The sequence below is a fragment of the Neoarius graeffei genome, chromosome 5 (assembly GCF_027579695.1).
Source record: "Neoarius graeffei isolate fNeoGra1 chromosome 5, fNeoGra1.pri, whole genome shotgun sequence".
In the NCBI taxonomy this organism is placed as follows: Eukaryota; Metazoa; Chordata; class Actinopteri; order Siluriformes; family Ariidae; genus Neoarius; species Neoarius graeffei.
The window spans coordinates 51,615,748-51,643,489 of record NC_083573.1 but is presented as its reverse complement, the minus strand read 5'-3'; the positions used below and the strand labels follow the sequence as shown (position 1 = coordinate 51,643,489).

General features: G+C 41.4%; 1 protein-coding gene across 11 annotated transcripts in view; it reads right to left on the bottom strand.

The window, feature by feature from the left end:
- sema6e (sema domain, transmembrane domain (TM), and cytoplasmic domain, (semaphorin) 6E) overlaps positions 1-27,742 on the bottom strand; it is a 247,251-nt gene that overhangs the window by 18,168 nt on the left and 201,341 nt on the right. For all 11 annotated transcript variants that reach the window (XM_060921961.1, XM_060921962.1, XM_060921963.1 and 8 more), the window contains 2 exons: positions 15,146-15,204; positions 9,081-9,131 (listed from right to left, as the gene is read on the bottom strand). In XM_060921961.1, the coding sequence (XP_060777944.1) occupies positions 9,081-9,131; positions 15,146-15,204 (110 nt within the window). The remainder of the gene's footprint in view (positions 1-9,080; positions 9,132-15,145; positions 15,205-27,742) is intronic.

The window sequence follows — 27,742 nt, the reverse complement described above, 5'->3', positions numbered from 1 at the left end:
AGCATGTTATCTGCGCCAGGCAAATGGAGCCTGCGCACTGGGGGAGCTGAGGCTGGCATGCCAGCACAATGCTCCAAGGCTGAGATATGTTATTACTTTCATTTATTATCGTTCAACTCTCTGGTTCTTTACACCACTAGGGGGGACTGGCAGAATATAGTGATGGTGACTGAGAACAGTTTCATTGTGTGTGGTGCTGAAAATGTAAAAAGGGCCACATTTTCTCAGTGGGGTTGTGTTATCAAATAGCACCGAGCATGGGCGTAGCGGACGCGGGGTGCATGTCCCCCGCACTTCCCGTATTTGCGCCCTCTGTCCCCCGCACTTTTTATAGCCATTACAACCACTCAATTCATTTTTAACATGTGGAAACGCGTTTTTCTGAGCCGCCTCTAAACGCATCATGAGCAGGCGGAGCTGAGGCGGCAAACAAACACCGCTGTCGTGTGTGATCAGAGATGCTTTAGAAAATATTGCATGAGTATCTTTGGTGTGATTCAGATCTGGGCAGTGTTTCTGTATGTTCAGCAAACCAGCCAAGAGGCTAAAGACTTTAGACAGTTTTTTCCAAAGAAACCGTGTAAGTTGAGTAGTGCTGTTGAATGTAGATAATGTTTAGCTAAAAGATGACAAATAGATGTCAATTTAGTTAGTTAAGCTAGCTAGCTAACTTAGAGGCGGTAGTAACTAGTTACATTTACTCTGTTACATTTGAATAACTTTTTGGATAAATTGTACTCTTAAGAGTTGTTTTGTTGCAAAATACGTTTTACTCTTACTTGAGTAATATTATTCTAAAGTAACAATACTCTTACTTGAGTAATATTATTCTAAAGTAACAATACTCTTACTTAAGTATTCTAAAGTAACAATACTCTTACTTGAGTAACGTTACTATTTTGGCTCCTCTAAGATTACTCACTTCTGGGTAGAAAATAAGAATATAAACATATTTGTGTTCCTTTGACTGTTATTTTTGTAAAGATTTAATTTATTGTTGTGGTAGTTAAAGTTTAAAGTACATGAATTTGCTGATTATTATTACTGTATTCCTAATTCTATTTCAAAATGTTGCTTTCCACATATTTTTTAATCTTTATTGCCACAATAGAAAGAGCAGGGTGAGAGAGGAGACAGTGGACCAGAGGCCAACAGGGATGATTATGCAGGGTCACAGGTGAGAAGAGACTATAACTAGCTATGTCACTACTACTATTCTTAATTCTATTTTTACTTTATAGATTTATAGATTTTGATAGTATATCATTTTTAAAAGAACTAAAGTCGGTTCCCTGGTGCTGTGCTGTTTGTGGTTATGTGGTTCTTTAGCTGCTAAGGAGAGGTGCAATTGAATGCGAGAGGATGATAAATCACTCAATAGACCTCTGAACAATTTGTCCCCCTCACTTCTAAAATGATGGCTACGCCCCTGGCACCAAGGCCAATCAAAGGACAGTTCTTTTGTTTTTGCTATACACGGAAGACATTTGGGTTTGAAATCAAAAGATGAACATGACATGATGGATCATAATTTCAGCTTTCCTTTGCCAGTGTTTACATGTAGATGTGTTAAACAACTTGGAGCATCGTACATTTAGTGGCATACCAGCCAACGTTTGGTGAGCATAAGTATTGGAACAGCGGGTCTTAAAGGTCTCATTGCATCGTTTTTTCATTAATTGTGCGGTGGTCTCTAGTATGAATGAATGCCCTGTAAGCCGGTTTTGGTGAAAAAAAATGCTGTGGTTCTCCGGTTTCAGGCTGTTCTAGTATGGTGGAGGAGTGGGTGGCGGGAGAACGACAGGATTTCAGCTCTTACTCATTAATATTCATGACATGTAAACGTGTTACCTCTGATTGGCTAACAGCAATCAGTAAATGTGTTACCTCTGATTGGCTAACAGCACTGTGACGCTACCTCCAGTGGGTCAGAACAAGTGGATGTGGGTGTCTTTGTAAAAACTGTTTTGATTGGCTATTATGGTCTCGACATCGATGTTTTGACCAATAACAATGTAGATAACACGAATTTTACATCACATTCAATGAGATTTAAATGAGACTAAAGATGGCGACTTACAAATAATGTGTAAACATCGTTGGAGTTAATAAAGTTTGAACAGCATGAAGGAACATACCCCAACCCCCCGAAATTAATAAAAAAAAATTCTCAACGGATTTGGCATAATATAAAAAGGTTGTTTTTTACTCAGAAAAAGTGGAAATCCACCGAAAAGCGGAAAACTCTCATCCCTGCCTAGCTTGTGACCATGTCATGCATGCTAACGTGGAGAATATGAACATGCTATTTTGTAACAAAAACCTTCGAACAAAAAGTTCATGTTTTACTTACAGCTTGTGAGCTGGTGGTCGACAGATCCAAGTATTAAAAACAACCTCGAAGCAAAACCACTACTGAAGGCACCAAAGTTTGAAAAGTCACTGTGGTTGAAATGATCAGAACACAGTACTAACATTGCATTATACTTCGCTGGTGGTGTTCCAAAGATAAATTCCAACCATTTCTTCTACACCTCTTCTATCTTGCAACGTTGATCTGCTTAGGTTTCGTTTCTGTCGGCGGCTCCAGCCCGACTTTGGACGCTCGTAACTCGGCCAGGGGAGGTCCCAGCCTCCCCAAACTTGGCAGCCAGAGACCTCTGCCCTCTCCCCAATAAACCAGTGCTGCCAGGGCCGGCTAGTCCCGCGCCTCGGGACGTAATTCACCCCGAGGCGAGCTACGGCGCTCCGCTTAGGTTTCGTTTCTATCGGTGGCTCCAGCCCGACTTTGGACGCTCATAACTCAGGCAGGGGAGGTCCCAGCCTCCCCAAACTTGGCAGCCAGAGACCTCTGCCCTCTTCCCAATGAACCAGCACTGCCAGGGCGGGCTAGCCCCGCACCTCAGGACGTAATTCGCCCCGAGGCGAGCCGTGGTGCTCCGCTTAGGTTTCGTTTCTGTCGGCGACTCCAGCCCGACTTTGAACGCTCGTAACTCGCGCAGGGGAGGTCCCAGCCTCCCCAAACATGCAACGTTGATGTGTTACTGCCACAAGTAACACAGGCACGAACTTGTTCAGACATGTTTTCAACTTGCTGTTAGGTCCTCTTCGTTAGCTACTGACAAGATGGGCTCTGCTATCTCTCCTCACGCTTAAATCCGAACTTTCTTCCCATGGGCGGTCGCAAGCCAAGGTGGGCGAGGCCATGAATACTAATTTTCGAAGTGACGTAAGTTCATAGGGCTTTTTCAGATCCGCTCGTTTTTCCGACTATTTTCTTTCATAAGCTAATACAGGGAATGGGAGTAGAATTACATTTTCACATGCAGCATGCATATGCAACTCAGAGTAAACTATGGTATTTCAAAATTATTAGTATTAAACGTTTTTGGTGGAAGCGCACCTTTAAAAGTAAAAGGTTGCAGTCTTCTTTTGTGATAATTTCCAGGCAGCTTCTTTGAGTTCTTTGTTTTGTGGGATTTCTCGCTTCATTCTACTCTTCAGGAGGTGAAATACATGTTCAATTGGGTTAAGATCTAGTGACTGACTTGGTCAGTCTTCCCCCTTTACCCCGATGAAGTCGTTTGTTGTTTTTGCTGTGTGTTTTGGGTCATTGTCTTGCTGCATGATGAAGTTCCTCCCCATTAGACTGGATGCATTTCTCTGTAAACTGGAAGACAATGTTTCTCCAGACTTCTGAACTCATTCTGCTGCTACCATCATGAGTTACATCATCAATAAAGATTAATGAGCCCATTCCAGAAGCAGGCATGTAAGCCCAAGCCATGACACTACCTCTACTGTGCTTGACTGATGAGCTCATATGGTTTGAATCATGAGCAGATCTTTTTTCCTCTCCACACTTTGGCTTTTCCATCATTTTAGTAAAGGTTCCAGAACTTTTGTGGCTCATCTCATTATTTCTTTGCAAATTCCTATTTGGCCTTCTGATTCTTACTGTTGATGAACGGCTGGCATTTTATGGTATGACCTCTACATTTCTGCTCTCAAAGTCTTCTTCAAAGTGTAGATTGTGATACCCTCACCCCTGCCCTGTGGAGGCTATTGGTGAGGTCACTGACTGTTGTTCGTGGGTTTTTCTTCACAGCTCACACAATGTTTCTGTCATCAGCTGCTATTGTTTTCTTTGGCGATCTGGTTGTTAGTCCACCAGTGGGTTCTTTCTTTTTCAGGACATCCCAAATTGTTAATTTGGCTATGTCCAGTGCTTGTGCAATGACTCTGATAGAGTTTCCCCTCTATTCTCAGCTTCAAAATAGTTTACTTTTCTTCCATAGACAGCTCTTTGGTCTTCAAGTTCATTTATCATTTTGAACAACAAATGTAGTCTTCACACGTGAAACCAAGGCGCAAATGAACAGTAGACAAGCTATGAATTGATTAAATAGTAAATTTAACATTGCACACCTGGTGAACAAGAAACATTTACATTTATGGCCTTTGGCAGATGCCCTTATCCAGAGTGACTTCTAATTTATATAACTGAGCAGTTGAGGGTTAACGGCCTCGTTAAAGGGCTCAGCAGTGGCACCTTGGTGGTGTTGAGATTTGAACCCGCAACCTTTTGATCAGGAATCCAGCATCTTAAAAATTAATGTCCCTAAACCACATTTTTTCCTTGCACAAAGAAACAATCATTATGTTGATTGACCATGTGTTTTCGAATCATAGCTGATCCAAAAGGCCATAAATTAATGGAAAATCAACAAGATTAGCAAATTTTCAAGAAATCTGCCAAGACTGAACCGGAAGATCCCGAAGGGGTGCATGACGTCACACATGTAACAATCCAGGCATCAATTTCGTTCCCGTGAGCAGCAGTGGTTAGACCAGTCTCGATATGGAATCACGTTTTGGAGAGAATTCTGATAGTGATTGGGATTCTTATATGTCGGCTGGAGGGCGGATGATTATCAAGGATATTCCGGAGTAAATGCTTATCTTTTCGAGCCCTCAAGACGAGAAACTGCCAGTTCACGACAGTCCCACTCACTGCCGATAGTGCACCACCATTCTCTCTCTCTCTCTCATTATCTCTAGCCGCTTTATCCTTCTACAGGGTCGCAGGCAAGCTGGAGCCTATCCCAGCTGACTACGGGCGAAAGGCGGGGTACACCCTGGACAAGTCGCCAGGTCATCACAGGGCTGACACATAGACACAGACAACCATTCACACTCACATTCACACCTACGGTCAATTTAGAGTCACCAGTTAACCTAACCTGCATGTCTTTGGACCGCGGGGGAAACCGGAGCACCCGGCCCACGCGGACACGGGGAGAACATGCAAACTCCGCACAGAAAGGCCCTCGCCGACCCCGGGGCTCGAACCCAGGACCTTCTTGCTGTGAGGCGACAGCGCTAACCACTACACCACCGTGCCGCCCAGCGCACCACCAGCCAGAGAGAATTGGAAACAGATTGATTTGTGATTTTTTATTCTAAGCTGGCCACTGCAAAATATAAGGAAAATATTTACATGTACCTTAATAAATGCAGAAATATAATCTTTAAAACGTACACTTATTCAGTGTAATTACTGAAAGAAAATATGAAGTGGGCAATAACAGGGGAATTGACGAACTGTCCCAATGTCAGATCGAATGTTATTTATTAAATACATGGGCTTCTGTTTTGCTCCAGCAATTCCCATGTGGTCGTTCTTGTGGTGGTGAACACTTGATAATCAGATTTTATTATTAGTAGGTGACACGAAATCTGCCTGCTTCGTTTGCACAAACTTCACCCACTGTCGCTTTAGCTTAGTGTCATTTCTTGGAAATTCGTGAACTGAATGTTCTGTTGTATATGGATTTGAACAACCAAACACAGCGCAGCGCTTTCCCATAGTTATTTTTGGAAGATTCCAAAAACAATATCCAATTTCAGCAAGTAAATAAGCATGGAGTCAGATGAACCAAAATGACTCAGATAACCAGGGTTCCATGTGTAACGTCATGCAAGGCTGCCTTTTTCTGGGATCTGGACACTGTGATTTATTTATAGTTTTGTGCTTGATAATAAAATAATGAATAATGTTATTTTTCCCCCTGCTTTATTAATTCATTTTGGTTGTTACTAATGAGATATATTCATTTTAAAGCATTACAATAAGGCATTACATTCACTTTAAACTACCACTTCCCCAAAACACCCGTCAGTCACATGTTCCAACATTTTTTACCACTTGAAAAATGGGTGGGTTCAAAGGTTCTAAGTTAACGCATCTTGATGTAAATATCAGGAAACAAAACTGAATTCTGATCCATCATCTCATATCCAGCCTTTAAATCTCAAACCACAATGTTTTTAGTGTATAGCAAAAAAAAAAAGTTTTGCTGTTCCAGTACATTTGGAGGTTCTAGATGTGTGTGTGGGGAACACAGAGAGAGAGAGAGAGAGAGAGAGAGAGAGAGAGAGAGAGAGAGAGTAGGGAACAGAGGTCTGAGAGTGTAAAGGGGCACACACAAGAACAGATTAGCAGTGATGTGGTGACCAGACACCATGGAATGTCAATGAAATTCGACGTCTTGTAGCGATGAAGGTGAAACAACTGTTGGCGATATGGAGTGGGTGGGTACCGAGTTAAACTAATCTCAACTTCAAGGCAACTTGATTCAGGTGACTGCCAGTGGAACCGAATGATACTGTTGACTGATAAATGACGCCAACACTGAGTTCCCAAAACATTAACCACAAGGAGCCAACGTCGATGATTTTGATTCCTATCACTTCAACCACGTCAAAATGCGATTATTTAGCTTCTGATCAGACTTCTGATTTGTAATTCTGGTGAGCCGATTAGAATTTTTTAAAATAAAGATTGGCTTGACTTTTTGATGGGAAGCATGCAGTAAGTTTGTTTCTTGCTGCAAGTAAAGTGATCTAGCCAGCTATTGTGCAAACGAGTTATCTCAACAAGTAACTTACCAGACAGCCTTAAAGTGTTACAGAAACTAGAAAAAGTTATAGCTTTGATCTATAAATTGTACTATCTGTGAACTAAACAAAATTAAATGTGGGTAAAATGTCACTACTGGGCGGCACGGTGGTGTAGTGGTTAGCGCTGTCGCCTCACAGCAAGAAGGTCCTGGGTTCGAGCCCCGTGGCCGGCGAGGGCCTTTCTGTGTGGAGTTTGCATGTTCTCCCCGTGTCCGCGTGGGTTTCCTCCGGGTGCTCCGGTTTCCCCCACAGTCCAAAGACATGCAGGTTAGGTTAACTGGTGACTCTAAATTGACCGTAGGTGTGAATGTGAGTGTGAATGGTTGTCTGTGTCTATGTGTCAGCCCTGTGATGACCTGGCGACTTGTCCAGGGTGTACCCCGCCTTTCGCCCGTAGTCAGCTGGGATAGGCTCCAGCTTGCCTGCAACCCTGTAGAACAGGATAAAGCGGCTAGAGATAATGAGATGAGATGTCACTATTGAAGTGTAGCTCTGTCGACATGCATACACTAGTGTGTATAGTTGGTCGCTAGGGCTGTCCACATATAAAATGTTTCACTAGTTGCCCATCGTTTCTAGGCTCTGGTTGCCTAGAAATTGTGTATATTCCGCCCCCAGATGTTTCCGAGTGAAACAGTCAGTTACTGGCTAATTCACTACAAGACCATAAATATATTTATAGTCTTGTAGCAAACTAGCCAGCAACTGTTTGTCGCTAGCTGTTTGTTAGTTCACTACAAGACCATAAATATATTTATGGTCTTGTAGCGAACTAGCCAGCGACTGTTAGTTTCACTCGGAAACATCTGGGGACGGAATATACACAATTTCTAGGCACCCAGAGCCTAGAAACAATGGACAACGAGTGAAACGTTTTATATGTGGACAGTCCTAGCGACCAACTGCTAGCTACAAAATGAAAGATGACAAGCGATTTGCTTTATATGTTTATGCCCCTTCGTTCTTCAGTTTAGTAAGGTGGTGTTTCTCTGCATTAAAAATAATTGCTCTGTGCTATAAGCGGTCACAGAATGAGAATAAACAAACACCCAGTAAACTAAACAAATCACCTGTTGTTTTATGGAGCTCCAGATAGCCATGACTGCATGAGAGATGAACAAAATTAATCGGTGGAGGAATTCCCATAGTGTACCCCCTTCTCCACCTCACTCACGCTGCCTGACACTACAGCACAGAGGTGGACACCTGGACTGTATCTTTTTTTTTTTTTTATCACAGTTACAGAGAAACTGCAACACGCTTCATGAATGCAGAACAGCTTTTTTGTGCAGAATGTGAGTGCCGGGGCCGGAATCCTCAGCTGTCCAACAGAATAAGAGAGTCGACTGTGTATTTGTGTGTGTGTGTGGTTTGTTGAGGTGAATGAAGTTAAGTCGGTAGACAGCAGCAGTGCTGTCTGTCTGTCAGAATATGCTGTTGATGTGCTTCGGGACAATAACTCTGAGGCCATGACCCATGCGCCAATGTGTCTGCACTGAAAACTCAGCGGACACATGCTGCAGCATTCCCCCCCACACACACACAAAATTGTGTCAAATACTATTAGTTGATTATTGCTCAGTGCACTTTCCCACACCCATGACGACACACCATCCACTGATTGTATTCACTAGTCAAGTTGAAAAATCAGCATGCGCTCCAGCTGAACTACAGTAGCGGGTCTCAGTCCTGCAGCCTCGTTTTATAGGCATTAAGCTCCCTGATGCCCATTTCTGCGTTTGTACATATTGATCTGGAATGATGCGAGAGCATAGCTACAGCGAGTTGTGGGATGATTTCAGAGGTGAGAGTGGGGTAAATTGACTCACACCTGTATTAAAGTAATATGCTGTAATACATCTACCATTTGTGCAGTCAACCTTGGAGTGCTGCCAAACAAAATAAGAAACGCACAAGCAATATGGAGACGTTATCTCAATAAATGAAGGAACCTGGTATCTTTTTGAATACACCAACGGAGCTGAAATGCATGTACATATCTGAAAGAGTGAGGAGTAAAAAGCTAACAGCAGATGATGAACAGAATGATGAATATATGTAAGTGTTAACTGAAGACATGGCTTGTGTGATCTAGAGCAGAGAGGGAAGTAACTGACCATATGCTGAATCCAGTGCAGGGTTCTGCTTTCGTGTGGTTGCCAAGACATCTATGACGAAAGGAAAAAAAAAAAAAAACATATTAACAAGAGTTATTTAATCTTCTTTAACCACAGCTAGATTTCTGGAATATTTGTGTGGTTTCTTGGGTCTGTTTAGTTTCAGACTTCTTATTAGTATCTGACTCAGGTGGTCCAGTCATAAGTGGACAGCTGAGAGGGACAGCTGTTTACATCAGGAATTTGTGTGTCTGGGATGCATCGCCACTGACCACTGATCATATTTCGTCAGCAACAGGGTTGCCAAATATGTCCAAAGCACCCCATATCACTGTAAAACTAGACCCAAAACTAGTCAACATCAACGAAAAACTCAAACTGTTCATATTTAGCCATTAAAATGCTATGCCTTTCCCTGTTATTCATAATTAAATCCTCAGGTGCTCAGATTGGTCCATAAAAGCGAAATGTATCATACCATCTACAAATGTTCTAACTGTATGGCAATTTTATGCCATTTTTGCTCATCTAATCATGTTTCAAAGGCTTTCAACAGTCACAAATAAATAGACAGAGAAGTGGTGATTAAAACAAACCGCTTAAAGTGCCATTCCACCATTGGATGTATTCTTTGGCATAAAATACAATATATTTTGACAACATATATAAATGGTATCACTAGATAGAGAAATCTTTTAGCTTCAAAATGATATATCAAACAATTTTTTGACAACAACAAGTATATTAATTTTGCGACCAAAGTCACCTACCCTTTTAATTTCCGCGCGTGATGTCATCGGCAGGTTCCCCTTCTTGTGTACCACGTGACGTGGCACATATTATCAGCAATGGGGGATAGAACGCGATAAAAATAATACCAATAAATCTAGCTAATACCAATAAATCTAGCTAACTGAAAGATTAGCTCAAAATTTTTCGCAATTTTTTTGGCCCCCATATACAAGGAGAAATGACTCTCTCACTTTGGGGGTTTCCTGGTCTAAAAATAAACCGACACGTGGTACACAAGAAGGGGAACCTGCAGATGACATCACGTTTCACTACCGCGCGGAAATTAAAAGGGTAGGTGACTTTGGTCGCAAAATTAATATACTTGTCGTTGTCAAAAAATTATGTTTGATATATCATTTTGAAGCTAAAGGATTTCTCTGTCTAGTCATGTTGTCATAAAATATATTGTATTTTATGCCAAAGAATACATCCAATGGTGGAATGGCACTTTAAGTATGTGCCATCAAGGATAAAAAAAAAAAACAAATATCAGTCCCTCACAATAGCTCTAACTCTCTTTACAGTGCACCTGACTATAAACTTAAATATATTGTCAAATACCAAATATATAATAACCATTCTCATATATATTATTATATAGTGTAATACAGCGTAATATATAATAACAGTGGACAGACAGCAGTTTCAAGCTCATGTCTGCAGACTTTTGTGCTCTCAAAGGCTTTAACAATAACAAGTCTGTCCAGCTGTACAAAATTTTTTTCTATAACAGTGCCGTCTGATGGTTTAATGCAGAAAGTACTGCCAAACTCACAATCTCCAGCTTCCAAACCTTGTTTTAGAGCCTAACATCATTACATCATTGCAGAATGTACTATAATATTTAATGGCAAGCTCATACAGTATTCATTAATATAGTAACATAAAAAAAGTATTCCCTAAAATACTTATTTTACGAAGATGCTAAAATTGAATAGCTGTGATAATGATTACACCAAGTCACAGACACAAGCCTGTGCTTACATAGTAAAAGAGCGATGTTTAGCATGCATATGAGAGAAGACTTTATGTACCTGGTATGCATATATTAAAACAGTGATTTAAATGAGAAAATTCTCAAGCCTGGACTATATATTTTCTATCCACATACACTGGATATGAACAATCGTGTGCTCTGATTGGCTACTCTACTACTAGGCTATCAGCTCATATACCATGGGTAGAGAAAAACAAAATGGCAGCGTGTGTTGCTGAACCAACTGAGGATTAAATAAAAATTCTACTTGAAAACAAAACCCCAAAAAAGACAAAAAAAGTAACAAAATATGGAATAAAAGTATTTGATGGTAAGAACATATCTTTATTTTTCAAGAATTATTATTACAGCATTTTCCACAAATTGCTACTGCCAGTTTGCTGGTTTGTTTACATTCCAAGCGGAAATGATTTTGTTGGACATTTTGTATAAAGATTTTATTAATCGAATTTGCAAAAAATAAAATAAAAATGCTCCCTTTCTCAAAATGGCAGCATGGTAGTGTAGTGGTTAGCACTGTCGCCTCACAGCAAGAAGGTTCTGGGTTTGATCCCAGTGGCTGGCAAAGGCCTTTCTGTGTAGAGTTTGCATGTTCCCCCCATGTCTACGTGGGTTTCTTCCAGGTGCTCCGGTTTCCCCCACAGTCCAAAGACATGCAGGTTAGGCTAATTGGTGGCTCAAAATTGACCGTAGGTGTGAGTGTGAATGGTTGTGTCTCTCTATGTGTCAGCCCTGCGATGATCTGGCGACTTGTCCAGGGTGCACCCCGCCTCTCACCCATAGTCAGCTGGGATAGGCTCTAGCTTGCCTGCGACCCTGCACAGGATAAGTGGTTACGGATAATGGATGGATGGATGGATGGATGTTTCTCAAAATTCAGTGAATGTGGATAGAACAAAAGAGTTGTTCCACTCAATCTTGTCGTACATGGCTTATAGCCAACTCGGTGCTATGCGCCTTGTCAGCTATCAGCTCATGTACGACTCGATTTCGTGGAATAACATACATACATACACATATATATATACACACACACACACACATACATACACATATATATATATACACACACACACACACACACAGTCGTGTTCAAAATAATAGCAGTGTGTTTAAAAACGTGAGTAAAGCTCAAAATACTTATAATAGTTTTTATTTCCATGCATTGGGAACACTACACATTATATTCTACATCAAAACATGAAGAAAAATGTATCAATATTTTAATTACTTTACAGAAAATGAAGAAAAATTAACATTGGGCTCATCTCATCTCATTATTTCTAGCCGCTTTATCCTGTTCTACAGGGTCGCAGGCAAGCTGGAGCCTATCCCAGCTGACTACGGGCGAAAGGCGGGGTACACCCTGGACAAGTCGCCAGGTCATCACAGGGCTGACACATAGACACAGACAACCATTCACACTCACATTCACACCTACGGTCAATTTAGAGTCACCAGTTAACCTAACCTGCATGTCTTTGGACTGTGGGGGAAACCGGAGCACCCGGAGGAAACCCACGCGGACACGGGGAGAACATGCAAACTCCACACAGAAAGGCCCTCGCCGGCCACGGGGCTCGAACCCGGACCTTCTTGCTGTGAGGCGACAGCGCTAACCACTACACCACTGTGCTGCCTAATATTGGGCTGTTCAAAAAAAATAGCAGTCTCTGCATTTTTCATTACAAACTCAAATATTTACTGTATAAACTGAAACTAAATAGAACTCGGCGCCAACGGCGTCAATGGGGATGCCTCCGCCCGGTAGACTACACGCCTTAAGTTGTGATTTGTGGATGGACATTTGACCTCACAGTAATCGTGACCTGGTGAAATTACTTGCATCAGCCTTGGAGACATTGTGTTCACAAGGTCTTTGGACAGACATTTGACCTCACAGTGACCTTGACCTTAGACCTTTTGATCTCAAAATCTAATCAGTTTATCTTTGTCCCCAAATGCACAAATGGTGAAAGTCTGGTGAAATTCCTTTCATTCGCCTTGGAGATATTGTGTTCACAAGGTTTTCAGACAGACATTTGACCTCACAATTAGATCTCACATTAGATCTCACATTAGATCTCAAAATCTAATCAGTTCATGTTTGTCCCAAAGCGCACAAACGGTGAAAGTTTGGTGAAATTCCTTTCATTAGCCTTTGAGATATCGCGTTCACAAGGTTTCGGGACGGATGCACGGACGCACAGACAGACGGACAACCCGAAAACATAATGCCTCCTGCACCTTACGGTGGCGGAGGCATAAAAATCTTTAGGATTTAGCATTCCTGTGAATCACTAAACTAATATTTCGTTGTATAACCACGGTTTCTGAGAACTGCTTCACATCTGTGTTGCATGGAGTCGACCAACTTCTGGCACCTGTGAACAGGTATTCCAGCCCAGGATGATTTGACAACATTCCACAATTCCTCTGCATTTCTTGGTTTTGCCTCAGAAACAGCACTTTTGATGTCACCCCACAAGTTTTCTATCAGATTAAGGTCCGGGGATTGGGCTAGCCACTCCATAACTTTAATTTTGTTAATCTGGAACCAAGATGCTACTCGCTTACTGGTGTGTTTGGGGTCGTCTTGTTGAAACACCCATTTCAAGGGCATTTCCTCTTCAGCACAAGGCAACATGACTTTTTCAAGTATTTTGATATACACAAACTGATCCATGATCCCTGGTATGCGATAAATAGGCCCGACACCATAGTAAGAGAAACATTCCCATATCATGATGCACCATGCTTCACTGTCTTCAGAGTGTACTGTGGCTTGAATTCAGTGTTTGGGGGTTGTCTGACAAACTGTCTGCAGCCCTTGGACCCAGAAAGAACAATCTTACTTTCATCAGTCCACAAAATGTTTCTCCATTTCTCTTTAGGCCAGCCAATGTGTTCTTTGGCAAATTGTATCGTCTTCAGCATGTCTTTTTTTTTTTTTAAACAGTGGGACTTTGCGGGAGCTTCTTGCCGATAGATTAGCTTCACACAGGCATCTTCTAATTGTCACAGTACTCACAGGTAACTTCAGACTGTCTTTGATCACCCTGGAGCTGATCATTGGCTGAGTCTTTGCCATTCTGGCTATTCTTTGATCCATTCGAACGGTAGTTTTCCATTTTCTTTCACGTCTCTCTGGTTTTGCTGTCCATTTTAAAGCACTGGAGATCATTTTAGCTGAGCAGCCTATCATTTTCTGCACTTCTTTATACGTTTTCCCCTCTCCAATCAACATTTTAATCAAAGCACGCTGTTCTTCTGAACAATGTCTGGAACGACCCATGTTTCTCAGGTTTTCAGAGAGAAATGGATGTACAACATGTGCTGGCTTCATCCTTAAATTAGGGCCACCTGATTGACACCTGTTTTTTCACAGAATGAATGACCTCAGTAACTGAACTCCACACTGCTATTATTTTGAACACGCCCCTTTCACTTAATTATTCAATTACACAGACTCGGGAGCATGCATATCATGAATGTTGGGTCTGTTGGTTTTCTATGACTCTACTACACCTACTGGTAAATAATTTGCCATGTAGTAATATAATTTCTACCAAAAACAGTGATTGATCTGGTTAGTCATGTTGGACTGCTATTATTTTGAACACAACTGTATATATAAATCAGAGAGAGAGAGAGAGAGAGAGAAGCACAAAGATATGAAATTTATATTTGAGTGGTGAATGTATTTTTCAACACAAGAAGATAAACTTCATCTTCCCACCACCATGTAATGTTCTTTATATTATATAGACATCCACAAAAAATACTCAAGTTAAAAGAATTTTAATTTTAAACCGGTTTGCCATTTTGACAACACGCGTCAAGTCAGCAGGAAATCACTGGAAGTAGCAACACGCTGCACTCACTCATGAAACATGTTAACCACTCAAAGATGAACTTCGTATCTTGGCACCACTGTGTAATATGTTCTCTCTCTCTCTCTCACACACACACACACACACACACACACACACACACACACACACACACACACCTTTATCATGTTATATTATGCATCAACTGCCTGGCTGGACAGATTAAAAGTGCTCGATTCCACTTTAAGTGTGAACCTGGCAACACTGTTGAAGTGTTTTTTTGGATGTCAGGGACACACTGCTGTTCACACTACAGATGTAAATGTAGCCACACAGGTCTTGACAGACATCAAATATCTGAACAGGGACTAAATTCATTTAGGTTAAACGTATACAAAGGCTATGTACGAGCAATGTCAGGACATTGGGGGTTTTGTACTCACCATGACAGCTTTCAGGATACTGCGAGTAGCCATTCTCAACATCCTGCTCAAATCCTGATCTAAAAAGGAGAGAGACAAACAGGAGAAAAGAACATAATTATTACCTGCATCATCCCTTTCTTTCTCCACAGCCTTAATTGCCTGTGCTGTCGAGTACAGGACAACAGACCTGTTGTCTATCTGTCTGAGCTCGAAAAGCACTAAAAGGGAAATGCAATTTGTTTGCTGTCTTTTCAAGGTTGACTCTTTTGGCAGAGGCAGCTGGGCAAATGAATGGCAGACAAGGCATGGATACATTCCATCATCTGTTATGCTGCAGAAGCCATCTTATTCTCACGGTGGCAGGAATTATGAGAAGAAACACTCATAAATCAAGGAAAATTTAAGAGGACGCACATGCTCCCTGGAGCTGCTCGACTAATACACAGATTACAACTGCAATTATTTAGTATGGTATTGTGACTGTAACTATTAATTGCAATTAGCAGCAATTATTTCCAACCTAGTCACACTGCATTTGTCAGGCTGCGAGAACACCTGTGCTGTATCGGAACACTCAACGGGAACATCTGAAAAGTCTTCTCACTGAGATTCATGGAGCACACAAAGAAAAACCTGTTCCACGTGGCAAAGCTCTAATTTCCGATGCTTGCTTGCGAGGTAGTGAGCATGCTAATGGATGGAAAGTATTCATTACACGAGCTTGATAATTGTTTAACCGCACAAGGCAAAAATCATAATCTAATAAGTTATGGAGTTTTTACATGGGCACATTCTCATGCATAAATAATGATATACAGTGCCCATGAGAATTAATGAGATCCTTCAGGAAAATGAGCAAAAGTATAATCATTACAAAAATAATATACTTATTATACATAAAGTAACATTTCAAGCTCAAACCTACGTTGCATAGCATTGTATAACCTGTACGTCATGTATGTCTGACCATATCTAGCAAGATTGGAGACACTTGTGGAGGGATTTTGGTCCATTCCTCCATGCAGAACATTTTAAACCCCTTAATAATCTTAGGTGTTTGTATATGTGAAAGCCTCAATTCAGACCACGGGTTTTCAGTCCAACTTCAGAGATTGAGATAGTCATTGCAAAACAGTGATTTTATGTTTCTTTTACCACTTCTGTGTTGCTTTGGAAGTGTTTGGCTTTGGCCAAGCCTGTACCTTCTACCAGAGGCAAGCAGGTTTTGGAATGAAATATCATGGTACTTGGCAGAATTCATGGTGATTAATTTTCAGAAGAGCCTCTAAAGCACTAGGTACACAACAGCCCCAAAACAACACTGATCCATGTTTTACAGTGGGTATTAGGTGCTTTTCCTTGCATGAAATCCATCTTTGATGCCAAGCATTATGCTGTTGATGTGCATGACCAAGAAGTTTGATTTTGGTCTTATCTGGCCACAGCACAGCTGGAATTCTAACGACACTTGGTGAAGTTCATATACTGTAGCTTGAATGAGATTCTCAGGAAGGGCTTCTTTCTCGCAATGCTTACAAACAGCTTGTTGTTAATGTCATTTAGCAGTTCATTTTGACAACCACAAGAATCAACTGAATTGTGCAATTTTGAAACTTTAGCCCTTCTAAAATCTGGCCCTTGCCTGGTGTCAACTCGCCCAACTGAACAGAACATTATTCCATTGATATTGGTGCACAAGAGCTCAAAAAGTAAAATCAGTGGTAACGGATTTCTGGTCCTTCTAAAATAAATGCATAACGCCCCAGGTAAAGCACTCACTCAGACTCTGGATAAAGAGGGCTGGATACTAAGCATATTGATTTGATGCTGGAACTGATACAAATGCTCAAAAGTCTTTTACTTGGTGTTTTGCAGTTTCACAATTTCTCATTGCCATTTAAGCAGTCACCTCATTTTATTGCTTTGAGCAATTAGGATTGATTTGAGTTGCAGAGTCTTCTGAGGTTTCTACTGAGGATTTATAATGAGAATACATGTCAGTCCTTCAAAAAAAAAAGCACTCCCCAGAATTATTGAAATCCATCATAAAAAGGAGCAAAATGAACGCATACAAGTACATCACACACACCTCAAAATTTTTACTTGAACAAAAGGAACATAGATAATAGGAAAACTATCTTTGAACAAAAATCATTTTAATTGCAACTATTTGTAAATAATAGTAATTCCCCCCCAAAATACATACATTATTGCCTTAATATTTTAAACAATGCTATACACACAGGATTTCCCTCTAAACCCCATTTCATTTTCTTGTTGACTGGGGGTGTAACACTGCAGTAAGCAAGTCCTGAAAATGGACATTTCACTGGATCATTTGTGTGTTGCAGCAGATAATGATTTCTACACAAACAACACAGACATACACTATATATGACCAAAAGTTTGTGGGCACCTGAACATATGTGGTTCTTCCCGAAACTGTTGCCACAAAGTTGGAAGCACATAATCGTATAGGATGTATTTGTTTGCTGTAGCATTACAATTTTCCGTCACTTGAACTAAGAGGCATAAACCTGTTCCAGCATGACAATGCCCCAGTGCACAAAATGAGATCCATAAAGACATGAATTGCCAAGGCTGATATCGAAGACCTTGAGTGACCCACACAGAGCCCTAACCTCAAGCCCACTGAACACCCTTGGGATGAACTGGAACACTCACTTCAGCCCAGACTTCCTCACCAAACACCAGTGACCTCACTAATGCTCTTGAGGCTGAATGAGCAAATCCCCACAGCCACACTCCAAAATCCAGTGGAAAGCCATCCTAGAGGAATCTAAAAAAAAGTCTAAAGTCCTTCCCGCACTATATGGCAGCACCAATCTCCATTTCTGTAGCCCTTGGGCTCTCATCTATTACATAGCTAGGGTTACAATGGGGGGCCAGTCCTCTAGTAACCGCAAGAGTTTGACTCCCCACTCGCATCTGTATTGCAGTGTGTCTTGCCAGATGGCAGTAAATACCATTTTTATGATGGTCTTTGGTATAGCCCGACCGCGAGTAGAACTTGTGATCTCCTGATCGAGAGGTGAAAATGCTAACTACTAGGCCAACTCACGGTCCTAGAGGAGTGGAGGTTGTTATAACAGCAAAAGGAAACTAAATCTGGAATTGGATGCTCAACAAACACATCTGAATATTATGGTCAGGTGTCCACAAACACCTGGCCATATAGTGTATAGGCTTATCTGGGTCTTGGTTCATGACATATTCGACATGGCTCATATTCATGGTACTGTACATTTGTTGTTAGTCACCACACCCACTCTGTACGCTGCTTTCATGGACCATTCATTGGATTAGCTTTGAAACTCTATCCCATGCACACTATGTCCCCACCCACCCTTCTCACGAGTGTCTCCAAATGCGTTATGATGTGCAAAAGAAATTACATCTTAGCAAGTGGCTACACCTTGAATATAGTCATATTTAGATAGGATTTCATAGTATTAAATTACCAATCAAAATAGATATGATAAAGCCTACAGCGAGCTTCTTTTAAAACCAATTTTTAGCTTGAAAAGCCTTGTTTCCATCCATCCATTATCTGTAGCTGCTTATCCTGTGCAGGGTTGCGTGCAAGCTGGAGCCTATCCCAGCTGACTATGGGTGAGAGGTGGGGTACACCCTGGACAAGTCGCCAGATCATCACAGGGCGGACACATAGAGAGACACAACCATTCACACTCACATTCACACCTACAGTGCCTTGAAAAAGTATTCATACCCCTTGAACTTTTTCACATTTTTCCACCTTACAATTACTAACTTAAAATATTTTTATTGAGATTTTATATGATAGACCAACACAGAGTAGCACATAATTGTGAAGTGAAATGAAAATGATAAATGGTCTTCAAAATTTTAAACAAATAAAAATCTGAAAAAATGTGGTGTGCATTAGTATTCAGCCCCCTGTCCTCTGATACCTCTAAATACAATCCAGTGCAATCAATTGCCTTCAGAAGTCATCTAATTAGTTAATAGAGTCCTACTGTGTGTAATTTACTCTCAGCATAAATACACTTGTTCTGTGAAGGCCTCAGTGGTTTGTTAGAGAACACTGAAGAACAAACAGCATCATGAAGACCAAAGAACTCACCAGACAGGTCAGGGATAAAGTTCTGGAGAAGTTTAAAGCAGGGTTAGGTTATACAAAAAATATCCCAAGCTCTGAACATCTCAAGAAGCACTGTTCAATCCATCATCCAAAAATGGAAAAAGTATGGCACAACTGCAAACCTACCAAGACATGGCCGTCCACCTAAACTGACAGAGCGAGCAAGGAGAGCACTGGTCAGAGAAGCAGCCAAGAGGCCCATGATCACTCTGGAGGACCTGCAGAAATCCACAGCTCAGGTGGGAGAATCTGTGCACAGGACAACTATAAGTCGTACACTCCACAAATCTGGCCTTTTTGGAAGAGTGGCAAGAAGAAAGCCATTGTTGAAAGACAGGCATAAGAAGTCCCGTTTGCAGTTTGCCAGAAGCCATGTAGGGGACACAGCAAACATGTGGAAGAAGGTGCTTTGGTCAGATGAGACCAAAGTTGAACTTTTTGGCCTAAATGCAAAGCGCTATGTGTGGCGGAAAACTAACACTGCTCATCACCCTGCACACACCATCCCCACTGTGAAACATGGTGGTGGCAGCATCATGCTATGGGGATGCTTTTCTTCAGCAGGGACAGGGAAGCTGGTCAGAGTTGATGGGAAGATGGATGGAGCTAAATACAGGGCAATCCTGGAAGAAAACCTGTTGGAGGCTGCAAAAGACTTGAGACTGGGAAGGAGATTCACCTTCCAGCAAGACAATGACCCTAAACATACAGCCAGAGCTACAATGGAATGGTTTAGATCAAAGAATATTCATGTGTTAGAATGGCCCAGTCAAAGTTCAGACCTAAATCCCATTGAGCATCTGTGGCAAGACTTGAAAATTGCTGTTCACAGACACTCTCCATCCAATCTGGCTGAGCTTGAGCTATTTTGCAAAGAAGAATGGGCAGAAATTTCAGTGTCTAGATGTGCAAAGCTGGTAGAGACATACCACAAAAGACTTGCAGCTGTAATTGCAGCAAAAGGTGGCTCTACAAAGTATTGACGCAGGGGGGCTGAATACTAATGCACATCACATTTTTCAGATTTTTATTTGTTTAAAATTTTGAAGACCATTTAGCATTTTCGTTTTGCTTCACAATTATGTGCTACTCTGTGTTGGTCTATCACATAAAATCTCAATAAAAAACTTTTAAGTTCGTGATTGTAAGGTGGAAAAATGTGAAAAAGTTCAAGGGGTATGAATACTTTTTCAAGGCACTGTACGGTCAATTTAGAGCCACCAATTAGCCTAACCTGCATGTCTTTGGACTGTGGGGGAAACCGGAGCACCCGGAGGAAACCCACACAGACACGGGGAGAACATGCAAACTCCACACAGAAAGGCCCCTGTCGGCCACTGGACTCAAACCCAGAACCTTCTTGCTCTGAGGAGACAGTGCTAACCACGACACCACTGTGCCACCAAGCCTTGTTTCACTGGCAAATAATTTTGCTCTTTTTTTTTTCTAGAATTTTAAGCAAAATTATCTGCTGATAGAACAAGAAAATGTAAAGCTTGAAATCGGTACAAATACCTAAAAGTAGGTTTAATAATCTTACATTTGGTTTGATGCAATATTATAATAGGGAATGCTAGATAAATTTGACTATCTTCAAGATATTTTCACTTGCCAAGATGCCTTTTTTCCTGCAGTATAGAGAACATGGCTGGCCCTGTGAGACTACTCAATAGTTAATTTCACACTGTCCATATGACTCACAGTGCACTCAAGCTTAGGATTATGCTGAAAATCCTAAAATAGTCTTCACTGCTTTGCCTGACTGCTCTATTGCTGCAATGTTTCTGCAGGCTGAGGACGATGAGTACTGCACCTCCCTCATCATCATTCCACATTCTCCATTACAGAAGAAAGAAGATTTTCACTTTTCTAGGGCCACCTCTGATCAGCTGCATTAGATCAAGCATCTAAAATAGTGATGCAAAGACCACAACAGCCCAAAAAGAACAAAATCACCAAAACCTGCATAGGTTACCTCACTTGGAACAGGAGGAGAGCCATAATATTACAAGAGACAACATATTAAAAACATTGACACATGCAGCAGTAGTGCTAAATAGGCTAAAGGTGTTGCATTTAGAGAAAATCACCATCAGGTACAAATCATAAGAAGCAAACAAGGTATAACCAGGAACAGACAAAAATATCATATCACGATATTTCAAGATGGCGGCACAGTGATGTAGTGGTTAGCACTGTCATCTCACAGCAAGAAGGTTCTGGGTTTGAGCCCAGTGACTTACAGGGGCCTTTCTGTGTGGAGTTGACATGTTCTCCCCGGGTGCTCCGGTTTCCCCCACAGTCCAAAGACATGCAGGTTAGGCTAATTGGTGGCTCTAAATTGACCGTAGGTGTGAATGTGACTGTGAATGGTTGTTTGTCTCTATGTGTCAGCCCTGCGATAACCTGTTGACTTGTCCAGGGTGTACCCCGCCTCTCGCCCATAGTCAGCTGGGATAGGCTCCATGTACATCATGACATAATTTATGACAATATCACTATTATATTTTCATATCTCCCAGCTCTAGCCAGGAAACACACTTTAAGAAGGTTCTTGAGAAGCATGAAAGTAAAACAATTACTGAAGATACCATGAAGAACATAATCAAATATGGTACTTAATTAGTATAGACTGATGTAGTATGAAAGTCATTACACTATAGGGCTATACACTATATGCTGGTTTTCCCCAAACTACTGCCACAAAGTCTGAATCACACAATTGTCTAGAATGTCTTTGTATGCTGTAACATTTCCCTTCACTGGAACTAAGGGGCTCAAACCTGTTTCAGCATGACAATGTCCCTGTGCACAAAATCGAGATCCATGATATAGTTTGCCAGGGTTGGAGTAGAAGAACTCGACAGTTCTACAGAGCCCTGACCTCAACCCCATCTTTGTCTGTATATGTAAATCCCCACAGCTACGTTCCATAATGTAGTGTAAAGCCTTCCCAGAAGAGTGGAAACTGTTATAGCAGCAAATGGTTTCCTTATAGTGTTTTGTTGTTGTTGTTTGCGTGTGTATAAAAACACACACAAAGTGAATGTGTGATGAATAAAGTTGTTATATAAAAAACAACTTTATTCATCACACGTTCACTTGTGAAATTCCTCTCTGCATTTAACCCATCTGAAGCAGTGAACACACGCAAGCAATGAGTACACACACACACACACACACACCCAGAGCAGTGGGCAGCCATGCTAACAGCACCCAGGGAGCAGTTGGGGGGAAGGTGCCTCGCTCAAGGGCACCTCAACGCAAGGCCACCCCATGTTAACCTAACCACGTCTTTGGACTGTGAGGGAAACTCCACACGGACACGGGGAGAACATGCAAACTCCACACAGAAAGGCCCCCATCGGCCGCTGGGCTAGAACCCAGAACCTTCTTGCTGTGAGGTGATGGTGCTAACCACTACCACCACCACCATATATATTCTATCATCATTCACTGGACATGAGCAATCATGTGCTCTGATTGGCTACTCTACTACTAGGCCATCAGCTCATATTGAGGTATTTCACCCACGTGACCAAGTCACGTGATGCAGCCATTTTGGACGGCACGCTTAAGTCCTTCAGTGCAAGGCGGTATGAGATGGTGGAGACCTTTGCACATTTTAACAAGAAAGTAAGCTGTGATTCGTGTTAAATTGGATCTGTCTTTTATCACAAACACTGTACCCAGCCTTGGTATGGAGCCAAGGTTGTTGACAGAAGTCAACAGTTTGATGAAGGATGACCCCAGCAGTTTGAAACGGTACAAGGTAGGCTATGTTCACAACACTGTCTTGTTACTCGGGGGATCCGAGATCCCCTGAAACAGACATGAGATCTTTTGAAAACATGATTTGGGAAATGTTGGGGGGTCTCTAAAATATTGGCAAAATGATGTTTATTGACATAGCAATCGTGTGTAACGGGAAGCATTTGCATATCCGAAGTGTTGTGTTTACATGACAACGACTGCTGCAGCCAGGTTGGTTGTTGAGTAGCCTGACTTTTTTTTTTTTTTCCTTGCGTGTGGTATCATTGTTGACGCGAGGTTGTTTTTTGAACATGCCAATGCGGACACGATTTCCCCTGATGAGTTATGACTTCAGACGCGATGCGTGTGTGGAGTCTGCGTGATGTGCGTAAGAGAGGCTTCTCATGTGTTTGGAGATCCGCGCTCTTTTTTTTTCCCTCTTTCTTTCTTTTTACTTAATTTCCCTGTTTATTTCTGTGTCCCGTTTCTTTCTAGCCTCTGTTATTGCGTTTTATGTCTGATGTCTGCTACATGCAACCCTAGACAAATTAACACTGCCTTGTTTCACTGCTCAGATGGGTTAACAAACACTGACCCATTTACTTTTTGCTATGTATTTTATCAAAATTGCGTTAACTGATAAACTAACCTGAAATGAAATGATCACTGCAAAGTCTGGAGTACTCTGTTGGCTCCCAATCCTGTCTTTTCACAGCTGTAATCCCTCTTGTCTGGGTCAGTAGGAAACCGGTAGTGATGTGTCGGTCGCGAACGATCTGGTTCAAAGAGCCGGCTCTTTGAAGTGAACGACGGGAGCCGGCTCTTCGGTGGGAGCCGAGTTGGGGAGCCGAATTTTTTTTTTGTCCTTAGGTGCCTCAGAGAGAGAGAGACTTTCACAAAAAAAGTTGCTGTCCGATTGCGTCTTTGTGTTGTCTATTACCATTCAAAGGAAAAAAAGTAGCATGGTGTACGCCTACTTTTTTTGGTTGGGGGGGGTTTGATGTCATTCACAGCTGCGAAAATACGAAAATTGGTGTAATGCTTAAAGCTGTGGAGCGCAGGGGAGAGGAGTCTGTGAGGCACCTGAGGAGGGGAAAATCAGCTGTGTATTTTATATTGGTAATATAACACAGTTTTGCATTATGTTTGTGAGAAAATAATTTATTAATTGGTAAGTTTTATTTCTATAGCTAGAACATTGTTACACTGCTATACTTTACAAAGCTTTACAATGGCTACAAAAACTAAAAAATAAAATGGAAAACATCCTATTGATAAAATATAAATAATGTAATTAATTAACTAGTTAATTGCAGCAATTAAATCAAAAATAAAATCTCAGGAGCCGTTTGGGAGCCGAAAGAGCCGGCTCCTTATAGTAAGAAGAGCCAAAAGAGCTGGCTCCCGAAAAAGAGCCGAAATTCCCATCACTAGAAACCGGTAAAAGGAGCGTCCTGCACGCTGTCCCTGTCTGTTGTGGCAGCCCACAGCACAACAAGCAAACACCATGGTTATTTATAGAGTGCTTACTGACAAATTAATCTATTCTAGGTGTCTGTAACTCGTTTTTTTTCAAGCTGGTTCTCCCTCTCTGTCTGCAGCGTTAGTATGTAGCTTGACGTTCAAAATGGCAGACACCGGGGCGTCACGTGACCGTGACGTCAGGTGAAATACCTCAATACCATGAGTAGAGAAAAACAAAATGGCAGAGCGTGTTGCTGAACCAACTGAGGATGAAATAAAAACTCTACTCAAAAACAAAACCCCAAAAATTGTTATCAAATATTTAAAAGAAATGGAAATAGCTGAAAGAATATAGGTTCCCCTCCCATCTCCTGTTCCACACTCCAGCCCAGTCAGTGGTGGTAATGCACCTTCAAGTTGGTTTGCCAAAAAAATTCTAAAGAACCCCCCCCCCCCCCCCCCCCCAAAAAAAAGCAATAAAATATGGAATTAAAGTATTTGATGATGATAATGTATCTTTTTATTTATTTTCCAAAAATTATTATTATAGCGTTTTTCACATATTCCTACTATCCTTTCACTGGTTTGTTTACATTCTAAGTGGAAATGATTTTGTCAGACGTTTTGTATCAAGTTTTTATTTTTCAAATTTTCAAAAAATAAAAATACTCTATTTTTCAAAATCCAGTGAATGTGGATGGAATAAAACAGTTATTCCACTCAATCTCGTCGTACATGGCTTATAGCCGACTCGGCACTAAAGCGTCAACTGGATTTAGGGTGCTGGTCCATCAAATGCTGTGAATTATGCTTTCATTTACTTTATTCATGCTTTGATTTACTTTACATCCTGATTCATAATTTAGAGGTGATGACTCAAGCAGGGATAGAGGAGAACACCTTTAGGGCTACAGTAACACACATCACAGTACCAATATTGTATCATCGTATTACCTAGCCCTAGTAGCAGTTAAATTGCAGAGTGTCTACTGGAGGAGCACAGACTTGATAAACCACTGCACCATTCCCTTTCAAACGAGGACACGGCGCACACAGACGAAAAAGGAAATAAAATAGTGCAAGTAGTGCAGGATATACAGCAGCAACACTCTTTCAACTGATACAAAGAACTCATGTCCTCAATATTCAATCTGTCTGCCCTCTTCCCTCGACACAATTTACATCCCCCATTTCCATTAACCTCAGAGAGCGAGGCGGAGAAACAGAGAGAATGATACGATACTCCCTTATAATGTGTGGCAGCCTGTCAGCTACACGAGTGTATGCATAATATTCAGACACAAGTATGGATTCAGTGTGAGCATCTCTCTCGCTCTCTCACACACACCTGATTATTTTTCTTTAATAAACGCTAAATGAAAAACCACACTGGGAACGAGTGCTATTCCTTGCCAAGTTCTGTTTCTGCTGGCGTATAAATATGAGATTACACACATGTAAAGCCCCTTTGTCATCCATTATTTTGAGAGAAACCTTTCAACACAAAAGAAACAGATGGTTATTGACCTTAACAAATCAAGTAATGGATCTGAAAATGCATAAGCGCTTAAAAATACCATTATGCAAAGTAGGGCCATAACAAATAGCATCATGTGTCTGAAACGGTTGCACAAATGTGCTAGGAAATGGACACTTGAGCACACTGAGAAAAAGACTGCAAAGATCACAGTTTGAGATTTACACAGTTCAGCCGATTATTGTGGCTGTCAAGTTTCATAATCAGCTGTTAAACTCCACTTTTTAAACTCTGCTTTCATAACAACAAGCTGCTTCGAAAAAAAAAAAACCCCAAGCCTATCCCGAGAATTTCGCATCATTAATGTTACAATTAGCATCATGCGAACCAAAATTTTTGCACACCATCAGCATTTTTGGTCAGAGATAAGCACCCCAACCCCACTGTGATACATGCAGGCAGATCAGTGATGCTTTCGAGCCATTTTGTGGCTGCTGGTTCAGGGGCACTTGTGAAGATTAATGGCATCATTTATTCTGCTGACATTTTAGGCCAAGACCTGATTGTATCTGCTAGGAGGTTTAGAAAGAAGCTATAATCACAGAGAAGGAGGAATTATATATATTTTAACAGACCTTAGCATACTAATGAGTTTAAAATGTTGTGCATGGAAAAGTGGATCAAGATCCCTCTACAGGTGGGGGAGACGTGGGGGGCAGGACCATGGAAATGTATTCAGATGGGGATTATCTCAGCCTCGGATGTTGTGTGCCTGAGTAACACTGTTGAGCGCGAGCCAAAGGTTTTCAAAAGACATAACCCCCCCCATAAAGCTAGAAGTGTAAACTGCTATCTTTAGCAGATCCCTAAAGAGTTTGCTCGAGATTGAGCCAGTTGTGGTTCAGCAAACAACACCTCTTCAAATAATACTGTATGGAAGACTGGGAAATCAAAGCAAAGTCTGAATGCCCAAAAGGTCATTACTCAGACAGCACACTGACTTCAGACCAGTGGTTTAGACTTCAGCAGTGATGAGCTGTAGTAATCCACATCTGGGCTACGCTAGAGCAAAAACCTCATTCATATCAGAGATAACTGATATTGCCTAGATGTTAAGTATTATCTACGCTGCACTAATAACATTGTAAGAGTACAAGGGATGCTTCAACCACACTGTCCTGGTGATAAATTAACACCTGCGGCATGCAATAAAGACTTAACATTTAGCTCAAATTAATTCAGCGTGCACACACACACACAATCACTTTTTAACCAACCAAAGCCTTACACCAGAACCCTTTCTCCAGATTCCTCCTCTGAGAAATGATGCTATTAAACCACAGCTTGACCGGTCAAGGACATAAATTACCCATAAGTCAGCAGGTGAAAAGGGGTGAGGGTGGACTATTTTCTCTCCCCCTGTAATGACCAGTGCTGGAAATGATTGGACAAAGCTGTGCAGGCTTTTCACTGGGAGCATAAATATCCATGTTGTGTCAGCGCGGAAGCAGCTCATCATTAATGTACAGAGGACACTGTCCTGCTAACCCTGATGAATGATTCGCCTGGCTGACTGGAGGCCTGAGTCTGGAATCGCTCAAGTCAGACTGCCCTGTGCTCACCGACTGTCATGGCCGGCTTTCAATTTAGTCCAAAGCACCGTCACTTATCTTACCCATGACACCATGCAGATTGTGCTGCACAGCAGAGGTGCACAAGTAGGCTTTTGTCAGCATCAAAGGTATTTTAGAAGAAGGATAAAAAGAATGAGTTCAAG